Raw genomic sequence first — 23,586 nt, forward strand, 5'->3', positions numbered from 1 at the left:
GATATTTGAAGCACCTTCGACCTCCAGCTTGCAGAGAAAGCTTATGGTTCTATCATAAAGGACATGATCCCCCAACTAATAAGACAATAAGGCAGATTGCAGTGGGAAAACAACTTGGTAGCCTTATGATTCATTTATTATGATTCAAATGTAATGATTAATTAAATCCCTACCTATACCCTTACTTTAAAAAAGAAAGCTCTGCTTTGTAATAATCACCACTTGAACCATCTCTTCACTAGCTCAACCTTAACAAAATGACACACAGCAAAAACTTTCTTCTAGAAATTTAAACTTTAGTAACACATTGTATTTTATTAATGAAAGTACTCCATCTTTCACAAAGTATTCAGAATCTAAAAAGAACTATCCAAGACTATAAGATTCTTGATTTATACTAAAAGAAATACTGAAAAAGACTACTCAAATTAGCAAATTGAATTCAAGTATGGTATCAATCAAGCCAACATAACACAAATAATTGGAAATTAGTGGTTACTCTTTTTTTCCTCAACAAAAAGCAGACAGCTAATAAAAGTCAGTATATCAAAGCCCTTTTATAAAACCTTTCACAATTAAAAATCATGCTTAACATTTCTAATGCCACCACACTGAAGGGATTTTCTCACCCTCATACAAGTAACATATCTACTGCTGAGAAAGAGGTTATCAATCATGGTAGTAGTTTGCAAAGAAACATCACAATCAAGTATCGATTTAATCCACAGGGAGACTGGACTTATGCTATGTTACTTCCAAAAGAGTACATTAACTTAGCATTATCTCCATATATACACTTAAAACGCTCACATACAACTCTGGATACATTAAAATAAAACCACAATAAAACACCACCAAAAAAAATAACAAAAAACACAATCCCAAAAACCTACCCATGTTTTGTTGGCCAGTTATTACTAAGTGAAAGCACTGAATTAGAGGGAGACTCCTACCAACTTCAGGTTCATCTAAGAAGTTTAAGGCTCACTGTTTTTAGTTCCCAAAACAACAGGGTTTTTAATCGAATACATATGAAGTTTTTAAATACAGGGAAAAACACTCTCTTCTCATTAATACACCTTTGAGAAAATTAAAGACAATATCTCTATAGATACTGGACATCTACAATTTCTGATGTCAACAGACGTTGCATAAAAGACATAACAGTACCTATTATTACTGGACCATTAAAATCACAGTTCTTTGGTCAAGTATCACTTTTGGAAAGTTCTGAGAAAAGCAAGCAGCACTCGGAAACACATTAACTTCTCCAGGAAAGTTCTGCATCAAAGCTCTGCTTTTTAACTTTTATTTTTTAAACAACAACAACAAAAAAATTGTCCACTTAGGAAAGTTAAGTTGTCACCATCTTACATTTCAGAATACAAAACTGAAAAAAATCCCTATTAAAAAAAAGACAGGACTTCAGCCAAATATTCAGCTACTTATTGCTGTAATTGTAACTCAAGTCCATTGAAACCCCTATGTTTTGGTCATTTGTAGCGAAAACATGTTTGGAACATTAGCAGCAATAGAAAACCCCTTGAAAACCTAGACATAGTTAAACTGTTGAGTGAAAATCAGCAGAAACCATAGCTATTGGAACATAATAAAGCATCCTGTAAAAGTACAATTAAATTGGTAGCTAGAAAAACAGGGTTGATTTAAAGTGCTATCCCAAAGCCTTATGTGGGCCAATACCAGTAAAGGAAAGTCCATTTCTCCTCCCACCCAGATAGAGCCCAGGACCACAGCACTACTTCAAACATAACAAATGCAGTCTTCACTCTGCTTGAATGCCTCATCTCCCCCTCCCTCCTCCAACAGGTAGAATACAGAAACTTGAAATAACTGCCAATTCCAAATTTAGGTGATATGCACAAATATACTGTTGAACAAAGTTTGGACAGCAAACAGTACACCTGAGTTCAGTCATACAAACTAACTTTTGTAAATAGCATTAGATGAATATATCCATGTCTCTAATATGAATCTAGATGTATTTTCTTACAAAAAGCATTAATAGAAATATCCAGGCAAATACATACCATACAATAGCAAAAGCTTTAAGCCCCATTTAATAAGATGACTTTCGGATTAAAAATAGAAGGCAATTAAGATTTACTCAAAATTACAATTAAGAAAAGCTTTCACAGTGCAATATTGAAACTGTCACAAAGTTAAGAAAATACTGATATCAAAGTACAATCACAATGTTAAAGTAGACAAAACTACTATACAAGGGCGTATCTTGTAAAATTAAAGGGAATGAACACAACACAGGGGACATCTCACGTCCCTGCTCTACATATCTCATTTCCTAGTCTTCAGTGTCATAATTGTGTCTTTTGGACATCAGTAGAAATCTTGTTAAAACTAAGAGGTTCATTCTTCTTTGTAGACCAGATTTCAAAGCCCAGTTACTTCTTGAAAATATGTTCTTCATCACTGCACAATTTCAAAGTAGTGCAATATTGCCATGATGTGCTGAGGCATGAACACATAGCCTGTGTACAGTGCCATTCCAACAATGGAAACTAACATGGAATCTGAATTACAGTTGAGGAAAAAAGCACTTGAAATAGAAACTGCACAAGACATCACAAACTATAGCATTAAAACTTAGTGGTTACTATCTTATTACGTTTCTGAAACAACAAGATCAACTGTATTCGGCAATTATAAGCCACAGAAGAACCTACTGAACACTGAAAACCAGAATGCCAGTAGAAGCAATCAGCTGAATTGCAAAGGATGCCTTGCAAGTTATCCACTGCCTTGTCAGTGACACAAGAGGACAGGCCAGACCATGGGAAGTGTGAGGGAGAACAGAAAGCGGGCACTGAGAAAATACACGTTTTCACATTCATCTTCTTAGATGTTGAGCAAGCCTTGCAGAAGCCAGCCCCATTCAGCCAAGCAGAAAAAAGTCAACCACCACAAAAATCCAAAACAAAACAAAACTACAATAATATGAGTATTTACTGAATAAGTAGTTTACTTACTCAGTAAATTACTTTATAAGTAAATCAGTATTTACTGAATAATACCATTCTTATTTGTGGATGACCTTTTTAAGCAGACAGCATTGGATGTTTTTTAACTACTTCACTCACAAAGCCTCAGAGCATCAGCAGAACTTTGAGTCAAGGTGTGTACTTAAACGCAGTCATTAGTACTTTACTATAGCAGATTACAATGCAAAATAAACTTCACATGAAGCTATCAGCTAAAAAATCTTCAGATGACCACTTTATTAGTTGAACTCCTAACAGGGAACTTTTGTAAAATTTATATAGAGAACTGAGACAATAGCTTATAAAGTATATGTACAGCTGTATTTTCGTCAAGCTCTAGGGGCTCTTGAAGCTTTATCTAAACAAATTCCGGCATCAGATTACTGAAAGATTATGGTTTCAGAAAGCTTAAGGTTTCAGAAATTCGGAAGTACTCAAAATTAATAAAAAACTGTTGATTTCATCCAACTACCTGCAGAGATTCAGTAAACTTAGCCAGAAACACTATAAAACACACTGGAGATTAACAAGTATGATAAGACAGACAGCAGTACTCGGTTTCCACAGGTGAAACCAGAGGAGCTGCGCACACTCTGCGCTTTCCTGAAATCAAGTCTCCACAGCACGAGCATAACAAGCGCTCTATGACCGACTCACCCACGGCAGAGCAGAGGTATGAGGTGTGCCTTTTAGAGCTGCTTGGTGTATTTATAGTCCCAGAAGATTATACAGCAAGAGGTACTAAAATGAAGGTCAACTCATAAATCCACATTTCCCTATCAGTGCTCACTTCTGATACTGGAGCACAGGCAGCAGCGTGACACACAGCACAGCCACACACCATTAGTTCCCAAGGCCACTGTGTCTGCACTGCATCCATACAGCACCTGGCAGACATGGACCACCTACAGCCAAAGCATCCACTTTGAGGACAAAAAACATTTTTGGTGATCTGAGATCAGAAGTGATACTTGTGCCACTCCTTACATTTGTACACTATGTGGCAATTACAATATGAGCATTTTATGAAAGTAAACATGTACACACTTTCATTTACTTAAATATTTTGCACAAGGCAAAAAGGAAAAAAAAATAATCATGATTAATATAACTGCAGGGCAAACAAAAATTAGGTTTCCTCAATAACACAGGCATGGCATAAAAGGAAGAAGGTATGTTAACAAGGAATACAACAGAAGAACCTCTACCTGAACAATTGTGCACAGTAAGTCTATAAAAACGTTGTATTTCTCTTTTCCAGTCATCTCCATTTCTACTGACTTGGCACAGGAAAAAAAAAAAAGACTGACCACAGCACTGTAACTTGGGCAACCACTTTTATGCAACAAATGTGAGTTTCTTTAAAAAACTGAGCAGAATCTCAGCAAAAGCAGATTCTTGCTACTGCTTATACCCTTCCCTATGTTAATGTTTCAATTAATTTCTCTATCCGCCTCTCAGCATTAACTGGAGATGTCTCAGGGTCATTCGTATTGAGACATCATTTTAAGTCAAGATCAAAACAGTCACACTTCAGAGAAAAATACTTGTAATGCCATAGCGATACTTAAGAAAATGCACTGCCTGTACAAAAGGGCCAGGTAAAGAAGAAAACCTATAAATAGTGTTTATACAGATGCCTTTACATGAGCATCTATCAAGTTCTTCCACTCTGAAACAGCCAAGCAAATTTACCAGCTCGAGGATTAAATACCCATGTAATAAAAGCTATGTGACAAAGCAGCATGAAACCCTAGGCTTCCCAGGTTTTGCAGCGTGCACATTTACTTTCCTCGAGGCAAAAACACAAAAGAAATCATTAAAGACACTTATTCTTAACAGAAAGCTCGGGTTTTCAGTGCAAGAGACAGAACTACCACAACTCTAGAGATAAAAACTTATACCGGAGGAGAAACGGACTAGGCTGCCAGGCGCCCGGACACAGCATGCGAAAACAGCAGAGTGAGGCTCATTCCCAGCTCGGGCAGCATGTAAGTTTGGGAGGGTGAGGAGCTGAGTCCCCGCCAGCAAGGTGGGGTCAAGCCTCGGTCCCAAGCGGACACAGCCGCCCCTCTGGCCGCGCTCGGCGCCTCAGGCCGGCTCGGCTCGGCTCGGCTTCCCTCCCCTCCCGGCCCGACTCTCCTCCACCCCCAGCAAGCCCCGCCGGCGGCAGCGCCCTCAGCACGACCACGGCCCGGGCGCTCCCCGAGCCCCGCGCAGGGCCGGCGGAGCCGCCACACCCGCCCGGAGGCCTTGGGGCAGCCCCGGAGCCACCGCCGGACACAGCGCGACAGGAAAGGGGTAGAGCCCCCGGCCCCGCAAATCCCCCCCTCCCCCCCCCGTCAGGCCCGGCCGGCAGAAGGATACTGAAGACGGTGCGCTCCCAGGGCTCCAGCATGTAGAGCGCGGTGACCAGCAGGTACTGGTAGTACAGCCACGACATCTGCTTCCACGCCGAGCCCAGCGCCATGGCGCTCCCCCGCCCGCCAGCGGCCCCGCGCCGGGCCCAGGCCGAGCAGAGACGGGGGCGGGGCAGCCGGGACCGCCCTCCCCCAGCCCCGCCCTGTGCCCGGGCGGCCGCGGCCACCGGCAAGGAGGCGCCGCGGCCTGTGGGGTCGGCACGGCGTGCTCCGGGCGCTCCCAGAGCCGGGGAGCACGGCAGGGCACGGGCGGGGGCACACACCGCTTCCCCGGCTCTCCCCGCTGAACGCCGACATCGGGCCCGAGCTGATTAAATTATACGGCTGACCTGAACCTGGTAACCTCCCGGCCCGAGTCACACCGAGGAGATGGTGCTGCAACCTACTTTCTCTCATCCTGTTTAATCTAAATTGACGTTCTGGGAATCACGGAAGAGTCAAAGCCTGTGCTTGGCAGGGCCTAAGGGAGGCATGTTAAAAATTATCTGCACGAGTCTTCAGTTTCGTTCAATTGTCGGAGGATAAAACCCACCTAAAAACGTGGCTCGGATAAATGCGACCTTAAGATCGGCCAGCTCTGGCGAGATTAATCCATATGAATAGGAAAAACAAAGAGGTGATAAGTCAGCTGTTTACTGTGACTGTTCCTAACTTTGCACTACCCTAAGGCACTCGGAGACAGAAACCAGAGGGTATGGGACACCCCTGCCCTGACTGCTATTTAGCCTAAGAGAAATTCCCAGAGACTGGTTCGGAACTTGGTGATTAGGAAGGCCCTTGGCAGTTTATGCTGGCACTCTAGAAGGCAGGTGTTGAAAGCCCGCTGGAAGGGGATGTACACAATCATCAGGCCTTAAATGAGCTGAGCATGTGTTGCAACTTCCAGGCACTGGGGCCAGGCCACTGGTCCAGACCACACATTCCAAGTGTACACAGATAGATTAGAAACTGGAATTGACCCACTATACTTACTCTGCTTAGTAAATCAATTTGCAGTTATGTCACTGAGCAATGTGATTCTGTCCTTGTAGCCATCCCACCCCTACCTTCACCTGTACTATTTATCCAATAAAAAATAAGGAAATACAACCACAGGAGAATGCACATATGAGTTACTTACACAGCTGCAAAATACAACCACAGGACCAGGAGATAACTGTGAAAAAGAAAAGCAGCTGGCAAAACTTAAGACTGTACGATTTTGTGTACTATTTCAGGAATCTGAAATGGGATTTAATTCACCCTGAAGACGTTTAGACACACCTTATCTGCGCAGTTTTATTTCAACACAAGGGAAAATGAGAGCATTCAGTTAACACTCCTACACAATGCCTATGGGAACTGTTGCCACTATCCAAGTCTGCTGTTACTTGTTGCAATTGCTGTTAGAGGAGTGCCGTGTTGGTGATGCTGCTTGAGCACATGGTGGTAATCAGGAAAGGCGCCTTTCTGTATAAACATGTCCAAAGTTCAAGGACAAATGGGGTATTCAGCACAAGCAAAGCATTACTCCCATTCAAAGCTGCAAGAACATTATCAACATGGAGCAAACAGGTCCAGTCCTCTCTGTTCCTGTGATTCCTAACAAGACGCTGTGCAATTCAAGTGGTAAGGGAAGCAAAACGCTTGCAGCAGCAAGAAAGGACCTGGGATGAGAGGAAAGGTAATGCCTAGAGGCATGCCAGCTTCGAAATGTACTACATCTGCCCTAACCTACCAGGTAGGCAGCCCCTTTTTTGGTATGGTGAATACTCATCAGAGTTTTTTTGCTAGTTAGCCCCTTAAGGAAATGGACATTATTCCTCTATAGTTTCCCCTCCTTCACCAGCTCCATTGTACCCCCGCTTACGGACTGTCATCACGTAACTGATTTTTGTGATACCACCTGCATTGACACTTGAGCCCGTGAACTACATTCTCACGTGCTCATGTTTCCAGCAGGTCAGTGCAAACATCCTTAACCTGACACTACAGACAGCCTTTGTGTTTCACCTGGAATGTGAAGAGAGCTAAATTGAGGCCAGCATGCTCTAGAGCACAGACCATACTCCCTATTACATGTGTTCCTCCACAGTTCTACCAAGAAACAGCTCTTGATACATTCAAAATTTCCTGTATACACCTCTTGACTCGTGGCACACAGTAAGAATTTATCCCACTTCTGATGATCCCACAGCTGATACTGCAAGTTAGATACTTCACTAATGAGTCTGAATGTAGGTAGCAAAGATGAGATTGAAATCTTGTCTCACGCATACCCCAAGCCTCAGAACCAGTAGAGCTCCATTTTGTTCATAGGTTGCATATGCAGAGGAAGGCACATCATACTGACCAACCACGTGTTCAGCAGCTGCATCAATAGTTCTCTACTTCATTAGGCAGAGGCTAAGTTTCTGCTGATTTGATAATAGTAATTCAGTGCTTTTTTCATGTAATCCTGACAGAAGAACCAGGATGTTTATTTCTTCCTAATCTCATGTAACAGCATAGAATGAGTATGTGTGGATTAGTAAAATACCACACCAGGGACTACAAAAGGTAACAAAAGAGTTAGAAGATTTTATTATAATCTAAGGCACAAAAGATGCTATTCAGGTTCCTATCTCCTAAGTTCAAATATTTCTGACAATTCCTCAACGCACATATAACCAGTTACTCCCAGTACTATTACGAGAAAAAACACAAAGATGAGATTTTTTTTTTCCGGACAGACCCTTGTTCAAAGTAGAGTGAAAAAACAAATCAGGCTACAAAGAGATGTTAATTACTAATAAAAAACAAGAGTTCACCTCTTGGGCACACACCTGAATGAAGATGGGGAAGATCCAGTATTAACAATACAGTGGCTTCATAAACATAAATACCAAGTAGCAGAAGCTCTTTGTGCTTCCATAAAGAAGCTGTAAATCTACTAAAGAAACAGAAAAAGCATACAAACTAGTTCTATGGTAATAGATCTGACTGTAAATTTCTTCTTAAAATGTATCATCATAAGAAAAAAGGACAATAAAGTCCAGTACTTTCTTCATATACATATTTACATGTACAACATTTAGCTGTATTGCTGAGCATTAATATGTTGATTTACATGATCAGTGGCAGAACAGTCCATGCCAGCAAAATCAATGTAAGCTCATCTTCCACTCTGTATAAAGGAAAGCTTCAATTTTTTGAGAGCTTAATGAACCAAAAATCCAAATATCATTACAATCTATGAGAGTGTCCTGGTTTTGGCTGGGACGGAGTTCATATTCTTGTCAGTAGCTTGGATTTAGTATTGGAATAATGTTCTCATGAACACCCTGGTGTTTTGGTTGTTGCTAAATGAAGTACTAAGGCCCAAACAACAGGCCCTGAGCCAAAGTTAACCTCTAGATGAACATTCCAACCAAATGTTATATATATATTTGCTCATTAACAAAGTATTGTTATATGTACTCATTTATTGGCAAAACATTTATTTACCTTTCCATATCTAGGAACCAGGTAAGGCCACATCTGGCCTTACTAGAGGGGTATAGGGTCAAAGACAACTCCCTTGGTTCCTCCTGAAGCCCTGGTGGGGCTTTAGGGGAAAGCAAACAGAAGAATGAAATTAGAAATTATGTCAGCTTGTTTGTTTAACAGTACAAAATCTGGGCTACTGTCACAGTTAAACTGGGGGAGCCTCGTGGCCTGCAAGGTGGACACACCGCTGGAGTTCCATTACTGGGCCTGGTTCTCCAGTCCTTTGCCCCACAGTTGATGTTTTGAGGGCTTGGATGATGGTCAAGTATTAGGGTAACTGGTGATGTATCTTTCTTAAATCACTCTAGGCATTCTTTCGTAGTAACAATATGGTGCATTGCTTATCCTTATGTAATTGTTTGTTAAGGATTATGTGCATTGCTTAGTCTATGCTTTTGTGATTCTTTGCAGTTTTGCATTATAGTAATTTACACTATTCCTTAAGTTGGTGTTGGTTTGTGTCTGTGTCTCTGACCCTACTCACTGGCAAAACACTAGGTGGTACATAGGGTAAGTCAAGGACTTTTCAGTGTCTCATGCTCTGCCAATGAGGAGCTCCACAAAAAACTGGGAGGGAGCATGGCCAGGACAAGTGACCAAATTGGCCAAAGGGATATTCCATACCCTAGAATATCATGCCAGTTTGTAAACTGGGAGAGTTACCTGGAAGGCACATGATTGCTGTTCAGGGACAAGCTGGCTGGCAGTCAGCAGATGGTAAGCAGTTGTGTTGTTGCAGTGGGTTGACCCTGGCTGGACATCAGGCACCCACCAAAGCTGCTCTGTTATTCCCCTCTGCATATGCACAGGGGAAATACAGAAAAAGGTTCATGAGTTAAGGATTGGGAGAGCTCACTCACCAAATACCATCATGGGCAAAACACACTGAACTTGGGGATATTAACTGGACTTATTACTAACAAAATCAGAGCAGGATAATGAGAAATACAATAAATCTTAAAAACATTTTCCCCCAACTCTCCCTCCTTCTTGGGCTCTACTTCCTCCCCCACCAGCAGTGCAAGGGGACAGGAAATGGAGGTTATGGTCAGTTCATCACCTGCCGCTGCACCAGGAGAAGTCCTTCCCCTGCTCCAGTGTGGAGTACCTTCCACAGGAGACAGTACTCCACAAACTTCTCTAACAGGAGTCCATCCCACAGGCAACAGTTCTTCCCAAACTGCTCCTATGTAGGTCATTTTTCTACGAAGTGCAGTCCTTTAGGTACAGCCTGCTCCAACATGGGTCCACGACAGGGTCACAAGTTCTACCAGAACACCTGCTCTAGTGTGGGCTCCTCTTGCCATGGGTTTTCAGGTCCAAATTTTCCTCCCCGCTGGGGGAGGGGGTAGGGGGAGTGAGCAAGCAGCTGTGTGGCTTAGTTGCCAGCTGGGGTAAAACCATAACACAGATTACATGTGTGCAAATCTACCAAGAACAACAGCCTAAGCACATCAAACATCCTGACTGAAAGCTGTATATCCCTTGCTATAAATATAACCAATGCAGCTGTGGAAAATCAGTTACTATAAAGTATTTATTCCAAGAAGCAGTTCTAATACACACTGAGATAATGAATGGATTGTATATATACAGGGAATGATCATAATATACAGATCTTACATAGTATTTACAAAATTTTTAATCCCCAATAATGCAACTGCCTGATGGTGGGAAAGAATATTGCTCTCAAATATACACAGTTAACTGTATGCCCTTTATAAACTTTGCAAAAAGTCCAACCATTATAAAGTTCTCAGATGATAGTGTACATTTACAAGACCACATTTTAAAAAGGCTAGCGTGCCTGCATTTCTAACACTTCCCATGCTCTTAAAAACACCACAGGATTTTTCCCCTGGCATTTGCACATTAGGAGTGGCTGGCCAGAACATTGAAGAAGTGAAAAACTTCATCTTTATCCATTACTGCTACTTCAGTTGAACATTCAGTACATAATACCGGATGATAAACTTCCTCTTCTTCTTGATTTGATTGTATAGAGCCAATTTCTTTGCTGTGCTTCATTTTCTTACTTCTCTTTACCTTCTTTTTGTATTTCAGTATTTCCTCTTTGTTAACAACACAGTTCATCACAAACATTGCTCTGTACTGTGTTTTGTAAGATTCATGTCTATGGAGAAGGGAAGAAAATGCAAGTCATACCATACACAACTCTGCTTCCAAGAAATCTGTTATCACCATTGAAAATGGGATTAAAGATAGGAAGTAACATGCCAAAGGGCTGAAAGCCAAATAAATAGGAATTTTATAAACAGAAGTCACAGCTACAAAAATAATAAAAACATAGAATTGCAGCCATCTGTTGGTTTTTTTTAAGGCATTTTAAAAAAATACTGGCTGTTGCTGAAAGAAACACCCTGGAGTACAATGGTATTGGTACTGCAGAATTATGCATTGCTACATATAGCTGATATTAGGCAAAAGATCAGGAAGCTGTGAGTGCAAATGACTCAACTACTGGCACTGACATCCTAAAATGTTGTGCAAGTCTGAAATTCCTTATTTATGAATAATAACATTGACACATCACATTAGAAGATGCATGTCTATAATAAAACATAAAACAAAATTTCAGCTGTCATCAGCCTTAACAACTGTATATCTGGAGTATGTAGCAAAATTCAGTGCTGTAGGTCAATTTAATGCTATGTCCCTCAGGCTGCAACTTTACAGCAGCCTAAACCAACATAACAGTGGCTACAGAAGTCCAGTCTCAAATTCTGCTGGCTTACTGCTTGTATGACACTGTGCTGAGCTACTTCAGTTGATTAAACCCAGGAAAGACCAGTCTGACAATAAAAATAGGGAGTTTTCTGTCAGCTTAGCAAACTGAAATACTTAACTATAGAACAGGGTCAAGAAGTACCAGAGCCAGCAAAGCAAAAAACAGGACCAGTACTTAGATGATTTTAGGCTGCTGTGGAATTTCATCCTCAATCACCAAAAATACTGAATGACAGGTAGTTTATTCCTCATTTCAGAAGATTTCTTTCTACTTTACTCCCCGTTCTAGAGTCCTTTCCTTAGCACAGGTTAGCAGCACTAACCAGGCCTGCAATGCAGTCAGACACTGAAGACTGGCAAAACACACTGTGGATTCTCACCTAAATACCTTCCTGGCAGTTTTAAATGTAACTACACTCAAAACACTTTTAAATGTAACTACTAAGACTCAAACCAAGTAAGAATACACTATCTTTATTTTGCTTAATCCTCCTTTAACAAGGCACTTTTAGACAAAAAATAACCTGGAATAGTTTTATGCCTCTAAACATCAAGCCAAAATATATATAGGTAAGTATCTCTAAAAACCCCAATCTACCTAAAATGCCTGTTGAGTCTCCATGGTTATTATTTTTTTGAAAAATTTACCTTCTTCACTATGCTAATGTTCCACCCTATTCTTCCACATCTCCACACTGCAGGTTAAACTGATCATCATTCTTACAAACCAGCATCCAACCCTAACTCTGATTCACATCTACCTGCCTTCTCTTTATTAGGGCCACCTTGCATGACGGGATTGATAAAAATCCATGATCAAATTGAATAAACTAATACTACTACTACCACCGAAAAAAACATTACAAAAAGACCCCTTATTGTTCACTGTTGTTACCTCTGGCAGTCCAGGCATAATGTTGTCATGCAAGCAGGGCAATTCAGAACAGCATCGCTATTTGGAACAGGTGCAGGTTTTGCCTGCCGCTGCTGCGGTGCTCTTCTCTGGTTACGGTACCTACCAATTCGAGAGAGGAGGAAGGGGAGACAAAAAGTGCAATGACATGCCCTTGCTGTTGGTCATATCAATTCAACTGTCAAACTTTTCTTTGCATTAAAGTACACCAATTAATACTTGGCTCCATCTGGACCCCTTTTTCATTAACCCAAAGAACATAAATGATAAGGTGAGGGGAAAACATACCAGTATCATTTCATTTACAGAGTATTTTCATTTGGTGAGACAAATACATCTGGCATGAGAATTTGTGCCTAATAACCCTCTCCTTTGATAAGGCAGGTGTCTCAAGTGTGATCTCTGCAGGCAACATACATCATCTTATGCAATATATTTATGTGGAAAATTTTACCTCTGGTGAAACAAACATTTTTCTACTTCAACCTTCAAAACACCGTCACTAAAGCAGCTTTGTATTGTTCCTGTTTTTTCTGAACATTCTGTGGCTTGCTAAATTCAGAGTTTTCCAAAACTGGAAATACAGTATTTATCAGAAACAGATATTAATCAGCAATCAAATTATCTTGCAATATTTTAATTCATAGCATGGTTGTTTGATGAGATCTACAGACAAAACTGGCTTACAGAATTTGGAAATCCTGATTTTAAAAGTTTTGAAGTTTTGTATAGTTTTGAAGACTCTGTTACATATACCTAAAACATTTTACAGGCTTTTAAGTTTCCTATGCTGTAAGTTATATATAAAAAATAGTTCCACTGCATGGACTTGACAGCATTGGCTTTTTCTCTATATTTACTGTTTTCATTTAAAATTTTCAGTTGATGTTAAGCATCTTACAATTCAAGTATTTATGGTTGCTTACCCTCTCCTCTGTGAATCTACCCACTCTTGGTCTCTACTGTCTTCTTCTGGGTCATACAGCAGCTCATCATTGGAAAGAATCCGACGTTGCTGATGTTTTCTGTTTTTACGGATATCCTGTGTATCTGAAAAATTTGTGCAAGAATGTGTTACAACCATCAGACACAAATTATCAAAAGATACAATTTCCAATTTCCATTTTCCATCCTTGCAATAAATCTAAAATAAAACTTAAAGGCCTGGCTCATCGCTCCTCCAAGTGCATAACACCAAAGCATTACACTGGGATACATAATAAAACTGCAGGAACTACACTGAGATCATACAGGCTGGTAATTACCCTGCAAAATGCTGCCTTCGAAAACAGCCTCGTGACACCCCCAAGAGGATTTTACAGGATCTGAGAGAGTGAGTGGTACTATAAAGATGCCCTCCTCTCGCCTCTATCATTTACCTATTTTATCTTCATCCTCTGAATCAGAATCAAAATAAATGTCATCATAGTATTTTGAAGTGCTGGCAGATCCAGTCAGCCCAGTACCTGAGGAAGTACCTACAAGTGAAATCAGAAGTGGTAAGAACACTCCACTAAAATGACAGGAAGTATGTAGCCCAGAACAAACCTTTCCTTTCAAGTTACTCTGTCCAGAGTGCGCTGTTCTACCTGGGTGTGTTAAGTAACAGCTCTCCCAAATTATTCCCACACCCTTGTCATTCACATCACTTGTGTTCCTTCATTTATAGCCATTCTCAGAGCAAAGCTGCTCCCCCTCCCTTGAAGTTGAACCTCAGGTACAGTTTGATGGAAAGTTTCTCCCAACATTCCTTTAGACACAGAGGACACTACATTAAATATGCCTGTCTCTGCCCTACATAATACACACAAGACATCTTTACTCACATGAAAGAAGCACATTACAATAACTTTGATTACAATAAAATTCACTAAAAAAAGTCTCCGAAAATTTCAGGGCCACAGAAATTCAAAAAAGACCTAGATAAACTGCCAAGCAGTCACAGCCACTCTGCAACAGAACTCCTATTTTTGTGCTGTATGGATGTGGTGGTGTAAATATTGCTATGTACTCTCAACTGCACAACCAAAACCTAAAGATGATTTGGCCACTAAGACATAATTCATTATTTCATATGCAACCAGATGTTAAGCGTGATTTACCCGTTTCTGGTGATTTCCATTTGCCTTCCATAGTCTTCATGGTGGTGTTCAGTTCTGCTTCCATCTCCTTTTGGAACTCATCATCACTGGAAGACTCGCTCTCCCCAGTCAGGCACTCCCGTATCAGCTTCCGCTTCTGGTCAGGAGTGCCATGTAGGAGCACATCCACCTCATCCTCTGAGCTACAAACATTTAAGTGTTACACACCTAATTATTACGAATGTGCTAAAACGTGGACATAGTCACTTGGAGAACGAATATCTGAATTGTGTGGGGGCACTGGAAAGCATTTATTCGTACGTTTATTGGCAATGTGCATATTAAAACACTTTATTAGCTTAGTGATATTAAAACTCCAGTTTAAACGCAAAGGAGCTTCAGCCGACTGCGTGCGGCCTGCCGCGATCCCCTGCAACTCTCGCTCCGCACAGGAAGCTGTGCGGTCAGGAATATAAATACGCCGGTTTCAAGGAAATCGCCACGGCTGGTGCGAGGCCGATCCTCCTGCACTTCGCAGGCAGCCCGGGGCCGGCACCTAGGGTCGGGCGAAAGCCGCGGCACCCATGGCTTGGCACCGCCAGCGTCGCTCCGCGCCCGGGCCAGGACACGCCAGGCAGCGAGCGGGGCCCGCCGCCGCCGGCCCGAGCCCACCCCCCGGCCGGCAGCTCCAAGCACCTGCTGAGCGCTCGCTCCTCGTCGCTGGGCTCCTCCACCACGTACGGATCGTCCTCTTCCCGCAGGCGGCTCATGGCCGCGTCGCCGCCGCTCGCCCGCCGCCGCAGCCCAGCCCCTTCCGGGCGCCCCCGCGGCTTCCGGCGGCCGAGCCCCGCCCCGCCCCGCCCCGCCCGGGAAAGGCGCCCCCGCCGCCAAGGGCCGGGGCAGAGCTGGGCCCCCGCGGCTGCCGAGCCGTTCTGCAGCGAGCACCGGGCAGGCGGGTCTTCTCCGCTTTCTCCTTGGAGCTGCAAGTCCTCGGGTGACGTTTTAAGCACTTTTTTCCAGAGTTACAGCTTTAAGAGACACACCCAATACCAAGAGGCTTGGAAAAAATTTAATGATTTAGTAACACTCAACAGCGAGGACTAATCTAAAAACTGTTCCCACATCCTACTTAAAATATTTACAATATTGTTAACTGTATATACATGGTCATCTTTGTCCCTTATAGTCTATTTATAGATGAGTTCCTTAGGAATTATACCTGTTATATCTGAAGATAACAGCACAGTATTGTAGTAGGGATTGCTGGGAATACTCTCTGTACTAGGTAAGTTGCCAAGAGCCACTGGGCACTGGTCATGGAAGCCTGAGGCGATGAGTACACAAATAAACGCACAATGCAAAGTTCTCTGCCTCTGCAGTGTTTTAATGTGCAAGGCAGCAGGGTAAGTATACTACACTGCAATGCACCCGATTTGAGGAAAACAAAACAAACCACGCACCTGTGTGTGGCAGTACAGGGCATCTGTAATCACAGAGACACTGACTTACACTGATCTGCAGTTCCAACCATACCATTCACCCAAAATTCGATGCTCCACTGAAGGCCTACAAACACTTACAAAGCAGCAATCCCACTGTGAAGAACGATTCATCAAGTCAAGCCTAATTTTATGACATCCTGAAATTACACAACATAACAGCACCTCTGAAAAAGGTTCATGGTTCAAGTAAGAGAGACCCATCATTACAACTAATGATACTGGATTCACAGCTCTATGTCTTAAGTCCAGTTAGCAGAATGAGATTCTTTTCACACATTCCTTTATAGGGGATACCTTCATTTTTTTCCTGAAGCAAAATGTTTTATCTGTATCACAGTGGGGCACTATTACTTTTCACTGATAGTTTATGCACCTTCTGAACTCCCTTCTGCTACTCCCTTTCCGGGAAGAAACCCTAGAGGTTCTCTCAAATATATTTCTGCCAAAGAAATTGCAGAGTCAGCCACTAAGCTCAAAACAATTTAGGTACACTGGACTGGAAAGTCACAGAGAAACAGATAAAACCTGAGAATGCAAGTGAAAAAGTGGGGCAAGTAGTGTCAGACCAATCCAATACTTAGTCAATGGTTTTTACATGGTGAATTGAGAAAAAAACAAATTAATCTAATTTACTAGAAAGTACTAAGCTTATAGATGATACAGTGTCTTCATGATTTTAGAAAAATCACTGATTTCATGGTTTATTTTACAATAATTGGATTAGTCTACAAGTTAAGGCAAACATACTAATGCATCTGCTTTTTTTTTTAAATCATAGTTATAAAGGTTACACAAAGTTCTCCAAAATTTCTAAGAAATGTTCACAATTGAAAAAAAGATAAGTTTTTTGATATAAGTACATGGAAAAAAACTAAGACAGTGTATACAATGTCATTATAGTAACAATATTCAAATATCTAATGGTAATATTTAGGCCATTTGAACAATGTGCTTCAAATGGCGAACTTCAGAAATTACTTACAAAGGTAAATAAGATTGCAGCCGTATCATAATATTTGTAACATGAACATTATTATATTGGCTATTTTCACAAAACCCGAGCATTTGGTTTCTGAACAATGAAAGCATATAATGATTAAATAAACATGAATATGTATGTATAACAAGTATGCCGTTCATATAGTCTGGAGCTACTTTCAGGTGTTTAATTCTTTTGAAAGAAGAAGCTTGCTTATGTGCACTTTGTCAAATGTTTTCTCCAGGGAACTGTAAATGCCTATTTAAAGTCATGAAAACAAAATCCAGAGGAGGGCAGCCCTTGTTAGTGGGAGGACGGAACGTAGCTTATGTGTCACCATTTAACACTGCCAGGCAGCTCTGCAGAAGTTGTAAGTTACCCTGGAAAAATAAAGAAAAATATCACCACATTTGTCTTCTTTCTTTTATGCTTGTAACAGAACAATGTTTTTTAAATAGCAATGACACCACTAAAAAAGAACAGACAGGATTTAAACTTATGGGAAAATATATGTAACTTTTATATTAAAAGACTTTTTTTTTAATGTAGGAATATCGTGTCATGGAAATTAACAGAGCCAATTTGAGATTCAAAAATAAGCACTTAATGCCTTTCATGTTTCTTCCTAGAGGTCTAGTCTGGCCACAAAACCTATTCACTGCAGAGCACCCTCAGCAATGAAATTCACAGTTGCAAAGTTAAATTTTTTTTATATAAAAGTACCATTACTCTGTCTCTAGAATGAGACTCCCAAAGCCTAAGTATTCATGTGTTTCACTGAATACTGTATTCATTGACAAGTATTAAACAATTTATAGCACTCAGGATCTCCTCGCTTATAGCAGCCATCAGAGCTGACAGCTGTGTTCAAGGAGGAGGCCTTGTTAGAAAGACAGCAGAGTGATTTACATGCTTAGCCAGGTGATTGAGCCATCAAAGTTGAGTTTAGCCATTAGAAGTGATTATCAGAACATTAACTCAACTCTAAGCCAAGCTCTGGCCTTCCTTCCAAACACAGTTTTTAATCTTATTTAAAGCATTCTGACTCTACCATAGAAATATACAGACTGATTTTCAGGTATCTGAATGAATCTACAGAACTGATACCCTTGTGAATTTAGCAAATGTGACTAACAAGCCAGAATTTACTTTGCAGGAAAAAAAACTACCACACAAACCCAAAACAGCCCAGTATTCATATGTGCATTCATTTATGCTTCCATCACTTAAAACTACTAGCTATTCACTATGAAATACCTGTACTAGATTTGTTCCCAAATCTTAAATCTCTATGTAAGAAAAAAATGTTGGGCTGTTGACAGTGTTAAGAGTAATTCATATCAGGTTCAGATAAAATGCAGGAACAAAGCAGTCTGAATGCCCAGTTATGAACACAGAAGGAACTACTGACTTCTAAAAAAAAATTTGCATCAAAAAGGAAACATATAAAGAAAACTTCAGACACACCAAAGCACATAAGTAGCTGTGATTTGCATGCCTTTCATAAACAGTCCACAGAAGTCCTTAAGAATTTGTAATTTTTTCAGTTAGAAGCACTCCAAGTGACCTGTGATAGATAAGCAGGACATTCATCCCTCAGCCCCAAAAGGTAAATCATAATTCTATGCCCCATTTGGGTTCTTATAATCCAGATTAAGCAATTAACTGATTTAAAGGTTTGAAAGCAGATTCCCAGTTAGGCCTACTAAATCCTTCTCAGTCTTATCCAGAAGGCAGCAATTTCAGTAACAACTTCAGCAGCTTTTTTGTCTTTCCATGTCTACAATGGCAGAGGACAGTCACAAGCTATTTTTTAGATGGCTTGTAATTCGGTGACATTAATAAGTTCTATATAAAAGCAAGATACATGGGGACTTGGTGGCCCATCTTTGGGGTATACAGGACTCATAAATCTAAGGTCTCTGTTACTGAAAAGCTGATTATTGACTGTAATGAACTAATGAATTGAAAAGAATACTTCAGTCTGAAGTCTTCAGTCTTCAAATGGAATACTTCAATCTGACTTCTATACTTATGGACTGCACAAGTTACCTATAACTGAAGTGGGACAATACTCTTTTGGCCATCTTATTACAGAAGCATGAAGTATATTTGTAATTTACAGGCCATTATGTAGCACTCTAAAAAAAAAAAAAAGATGTTACCAAGACATCTGTGCTGGTTTTGGCTGTGGTAGAGTTGATTTTCTTCTCAGTGGCTAATATGGGGATGTGTTTTGGATTTGTGCTGAAAATGGTGTTGATAATATAGAGGTGATGTCATTATTGCCAAGCAGCTCTTACTCGGCCTTTTCTGCTCCTTGTACTGGCACACTGGAAAAGTGGCTGGGGGTGCATGGGAGGGGGCACAGCTAGGACAGCTGACCCCCAGTGATCAAAGGGATATTCCAAACCATATGACATCACGCTTGGTATATAAGGTGGGGGAAATAAGAAGGAAGAGGGAGGCATTCAGAGTGTTGTCTTCTCAAGTCACTGTTCTACATAATGGAGCCCTGCTCTCCTGGAGATGGCTAAACGACCTGCCTTGCCTATGGGAAGCATTGAATAAAGTCCTTGCTTAGCTTTGCTTGTGTGCACGGTTTTTGCTTTCCCTGTCAAATTGTCTTTAACTCAACCCACAAGTTTTCTCACTTTTCTGATTTTTAGTTGCCAGCTGAGGTTAAACCACCACAACATCCTTTACACCTCAGTCATTTCCACACTAAGCCAGCCAGTCTACTAAATTTTTCCAAATAAGCACATAATTCATTTTCGTTAGATCAGATTTACAAAATTCACAAGAACCACCTTATTTAAATTATAATAAATCAAGGACAATAGAAGCTGTGAGCCATTACTCTTTGTGGCTGCAGTATCTGACATACTTGACTTACATCAGCACAGCTTGAAAAAGTCCTATACATTCAGATTCAGAAAAGTGTTTCTTGCCAGCTCACACTCCTAAGCTGTAGATACTAAAATTATTGGCAGAACCACAGTGACAGAAACATCCTTTTCAGGAAAGAAAGAATTACTGACAAAACATTTCATCAAATCCCTTAGTACTGCATTTTGCTTACTTCCTTGTTCTGTCAGTTCCAAACAGACATCTGTTGCTAATAACACAAGAAATTATTTTTCCAAAAAAACCATAGAGGCAAGAGTGTATATATTAGTATTTGTGGAAAAGATATGTTTCTTTTTATTTATATGAAGGAAGTGGCTATCTTACTCAGTTACAATCCATATGTCAAAAGATTCCAAAAGTACAGCCAAGGCTATGAGTGCTCTAAGTATATGATTATAACCTTAGCAGTTTCACCAGCTATCAAACTGCCCTTCTTGAACATTAAATCCCACACAGGAATACCTCAAAATCCAACCATTTAAAATACTGAACAATACACCAAATGCAGCTTTTGCACCAAAATGGTCAAACACTTATTCAGGTCTTACATTAGTTACAGCTGCATGAAGTCATGAAGAAACACAAAGCTAGCAAAACAGAAGCTAAAGCATTACCTAGGGAGATAAACAGCCAGAATGGCCACAGAAAAAGAAACATCAGTATGTTTAGTGTAGGTCAGAGACCAATGACAATCTAAAGCTTCAGTTTGGCAGCTATTCTAAATAAATCTAGGGTACATGCTGCTGCTAAGAAGGCAGCTCTCTTTTACTGCCAGACCCTCCCAGCCAAAACTGTGTGTTTTGATACAAAGGATGTCGTGAAAACAAGACAAAGTAAAGCTTAGGAAAACCCAGAGCAACTTTAAGCTTCTTTGTACTATGCAGCTGCACACATAATTGTGCCAACGTAAGGGAAAGGAAGAATCATGCATCATCATCCTTCCTGGCAACAGTCTGCCCTTTCATCAACTTAAACTCAACCCACAGTTGATTTTTAGCTTTTTCAAAAGTCTTGAGTTGCAAACCAAAAGGTTAAGAGGATAGTAGCAATACTTCCAAGAATTATTTTATAGGGAAGTAGTATAAATGTAACTGGGCAGAAAGGGTTTACTTAGGATTTGTTTATACAGTGTCCCTGATTTACTGAAAGTTTATTTCCCTATTGCCCTCGAGTCTTCTAGAGCTACAGGCAGGTATAGCTCACAAAATGTGAGCTGTGCCTCAGAACCTTCTCTCAATTCTTTGGTTACTCTGACTTCTGTGCAGCCACCTCTGTATTTTGGGATTTGTGTTTTTCTTTCCACACAGAGCAAGTAACTTCAAACAGCAAGTCAAGCAGCAGCCTTCACTGTGTCTGAATTCCTCCAAAAGACAGCCTCTCAAGTGAGTTTTCAGCACCCAATGCTACATCGTATTTCACCTCCATGTTTTTTGTGTGAGGCAGCTCCGAGGCCAGAAGACACATGGCTAGACTGATTCAGAGACAGATCCATCTGCATAGCATCTAGTCTGGAGGCACTCATTACAGAAAAAGAAAACCCACAATAGAAGACTTCTAGTAAAAGCCTGCAGCAGTGGGTTTCCATTGTCCCCAGACCTCTTCCCCACTTAGCATTTTTGCCAGAAGCAAACACTTAGACTTAGGTAACAGGTCATGTTGCAAAGTTTGTCAGGCACTGTGCTCCACACACAACTGACCAAGCAATTGCCATTTTGCTGCTACTAAAACTTCACATGCCTGCCTCCAGTAGGTGCGAAAACACAGAGACAGGGACTGCCACAGCATCAGGCAAAGTATTTTGCCCAGAACCTAAAAGCAGGGGGCTTTCGATCTGATGTAATTAAGTGACTGCCTACATGAAAAACAGCTTTCTTTTTTGCTTCTACTAGTCCTCTTCTGACTGTACTCCAAGACGAATTAGTGATCTAGAAACAGCCCAGGTTAGCCCAGTCAAAAACAGGGCTACCTAGTCCTTGAAATGGAAGCATTGTTCATGATTTCATTTCATTCATATTCCCCTAATATTGGTCTTCCCACATCAGGGCACAATATTACATCAAAAAAACCCCAACAAACAAGTCTTAATATCTTCTTTCTTCCTTTTATGGAACTAACTCAGAAAGTGTCCACCAAACCATTTCATCCTTCAATATTCTGTACAGACTAATAAAAACCTATCCATAAGGCTCTCTTCAAATACCTTAGTTACAGCACTAATAAGAACATTCCCCATTATATAATGTTGAAAAATGCAATCTACTGTACTTGTAAATTCTGTAATAATCTAACTCAGAATTCACAGAAAGAAAAACACAGTAACCAAACTGATCCACCTGTAGTAGCTTAGCTTATTTTAAATATGAAACAGTGGCATTGAGAAAAGAGAACTTTCAAACCTAGTGAGAAACAAAACATCCTTTTATTCAACAGGTTACAGTATTTGTTAACATTTCAAGATTTGTCACTCTTAGTCAAAATGACCTTTGATTATTGTAAAGCTTTAAAGATTCAAAACTGCCTAGTGAATGTTGTTGTTCCATGATGAAGTAGGTGAAAAGGGTCAGCAAAAACAATTCATCTTCAAAAACAGAACTACAATTTAAAGCTTCTATTACAGCTTTATGGACTCCTTGTTAGCAAATTTACTAAGACAAGGTAAGTCACAGACAGACTGTCCAAAGAAATGCACGTTAAACACAAGCTGTGACAACAAACTCAAGCTAAAAAACTAAAGCACTTCCAGATACACTAAGGACATAGGAAGTACACATCAAGTTGAAAGCTACAGAAATTAGGCATCTTCCACCTGCATTCCACACTTACTAGTTGTCAAAATTCAAGAGAATATTACTCCAAGATTGTGACTTGTATAGTTAAAAGAAGTGATTCTTTAAGGATACTTTAGAAGACAGAGACATTGTCTAAGAATTCCACTTCAAGCCATGTGGAGACTTCAGCAAGGGTCAGTTACATGAGATGATGAAGAGTCAATGATTGAAGCAGGACAGAAGCAGTGTGGATTCATTCCCTTACTAAAGCACAACATGGCAAATCAATAAGAACTGTTTCCAGTAAGACTGTTAGGACTATTTAAAGTAAGGACTGTTCATCTTAAAAAGGAGTCATGCGTTCCATACACTGCTGATTGCTTTACCAGCAATATATAAATATTTCATTAAGCTGAACTTATACCTACAAAGATTTTTTTTAAAAAGTCCCCCCAAAAAACCTTTTTTACAGTGCATTAGTTTTACAAGCAATAGGTTTAGGGGAATGAAGAATGACACCATCAACACTACTGAAAAGAGAGTAAAGCAGCAATATACCTCTTAACAAGTCCTTTCAACAGATATATTCTGAGTTAATTCATAGCTTCCTAACCAATCCAGTTTCAGATCTGAAGAGAAATGCTAAAGAACTAATTTTTAAAAGAAAACTGCCTCCAGATATAAGACTGTTCAAATAACAGTGTTGTACTTGTCCATGAAATCAAATACATTGTGAAATTT

At 40.5% G+C, this 23,586-nt stretch overlaps 3 protein-coding genes across 4 annotated transcripts in view; all 3 read right to left on the bottom strand.

Annotated features, from left to right (window-relative positions):
* Window positions 1-538: 538 nt before the first annotated feature.
* On the bottom strand, window positions 539-5,552 carry SPTSSA (serine palmitoyltransferase small subunit A). The gene is made up of 2 exons (XM_069017794.1): window positions 5,385-5,552; window positions 539-2,549 (listed from the first exon to the last, which is right to left on the bottom strand). The coding sequence occupies exons 1-2, from the start codon at window positions 5,485-5,487 to the stop codon at window positions 2,446-2,448; spliced, it is 207 nt and encodes a 68-aa protein (XP_068873895.1). The 5' UTR covers window positions 5,488-5,552; the 3' UTR covers window positions 539-2,445.
* A 4,911-nt stretch (window positions 5,553-10,463) lies between these two features.
* EAPP (E2F associated phosphoprotein) lies at window positions 10,464-15,509 on the bottom strand. Its single transcript, XM_069017796.1, has 6 exons — window positions 15,383-15,509; window positions 14,708-14,889; window positions 13,985-14,083; window positions 13,532-13,655; window positions 12,588-12,707; window positions 10,464-11,078 (listed from the first exon to the last, which is right to left on the bottom strand). Exons 1-6 carry the CDS (start codon window positions 15,454-15,456, stop codon window positions 10,817-10,819), a joined length of 861 nt encoding a protein of 286 aa, XP_068873897.1. The 5' UTR covers window positions 15,457-15,509; the 3' UTR covers window positions 10,464-10,816.
* Window positions 15,510-16,862: 1,353 nt separating this feature from the next.
* The window catches only part of SNX6 (sorting nexin 6), a 28,169-nt gene continuing 21,445 nt past the window's right edge, over window positions 16,863-23,586 (bottom strand). For both annotated transcript variants that reach the window (XM_069017798.1, XM_069017797.1), the window contains exon 14: window positions 16,863-17,547. In XM_069017798.1, the coding sequence (XP_068873899.1) occupies window positions 17,494-17,547 (54 nt within the window). In that variant the 3' untranslated portion in view covers window positions 16,863-17,493. The remainder of the gene's footprint in view (window positions 17,548-23,586) is intronic.

Source organism: Aphelocoma coerulescens, chromosome 5, assembly GCF_041296385.1.
Source record: "Aphelocoma coerulescens isolate FSJ_1873_10779 chromosome 5, UR_Acoe_1.0, whole genome shotgun sequence".
Taxonomy (NCBI): domain Eukaryota; kingdom Metazoa; phylum Chordata; class Aves; order Passeriformes; family Corvidae; genus Aphelocoma; species Aphelocoma coerulescens.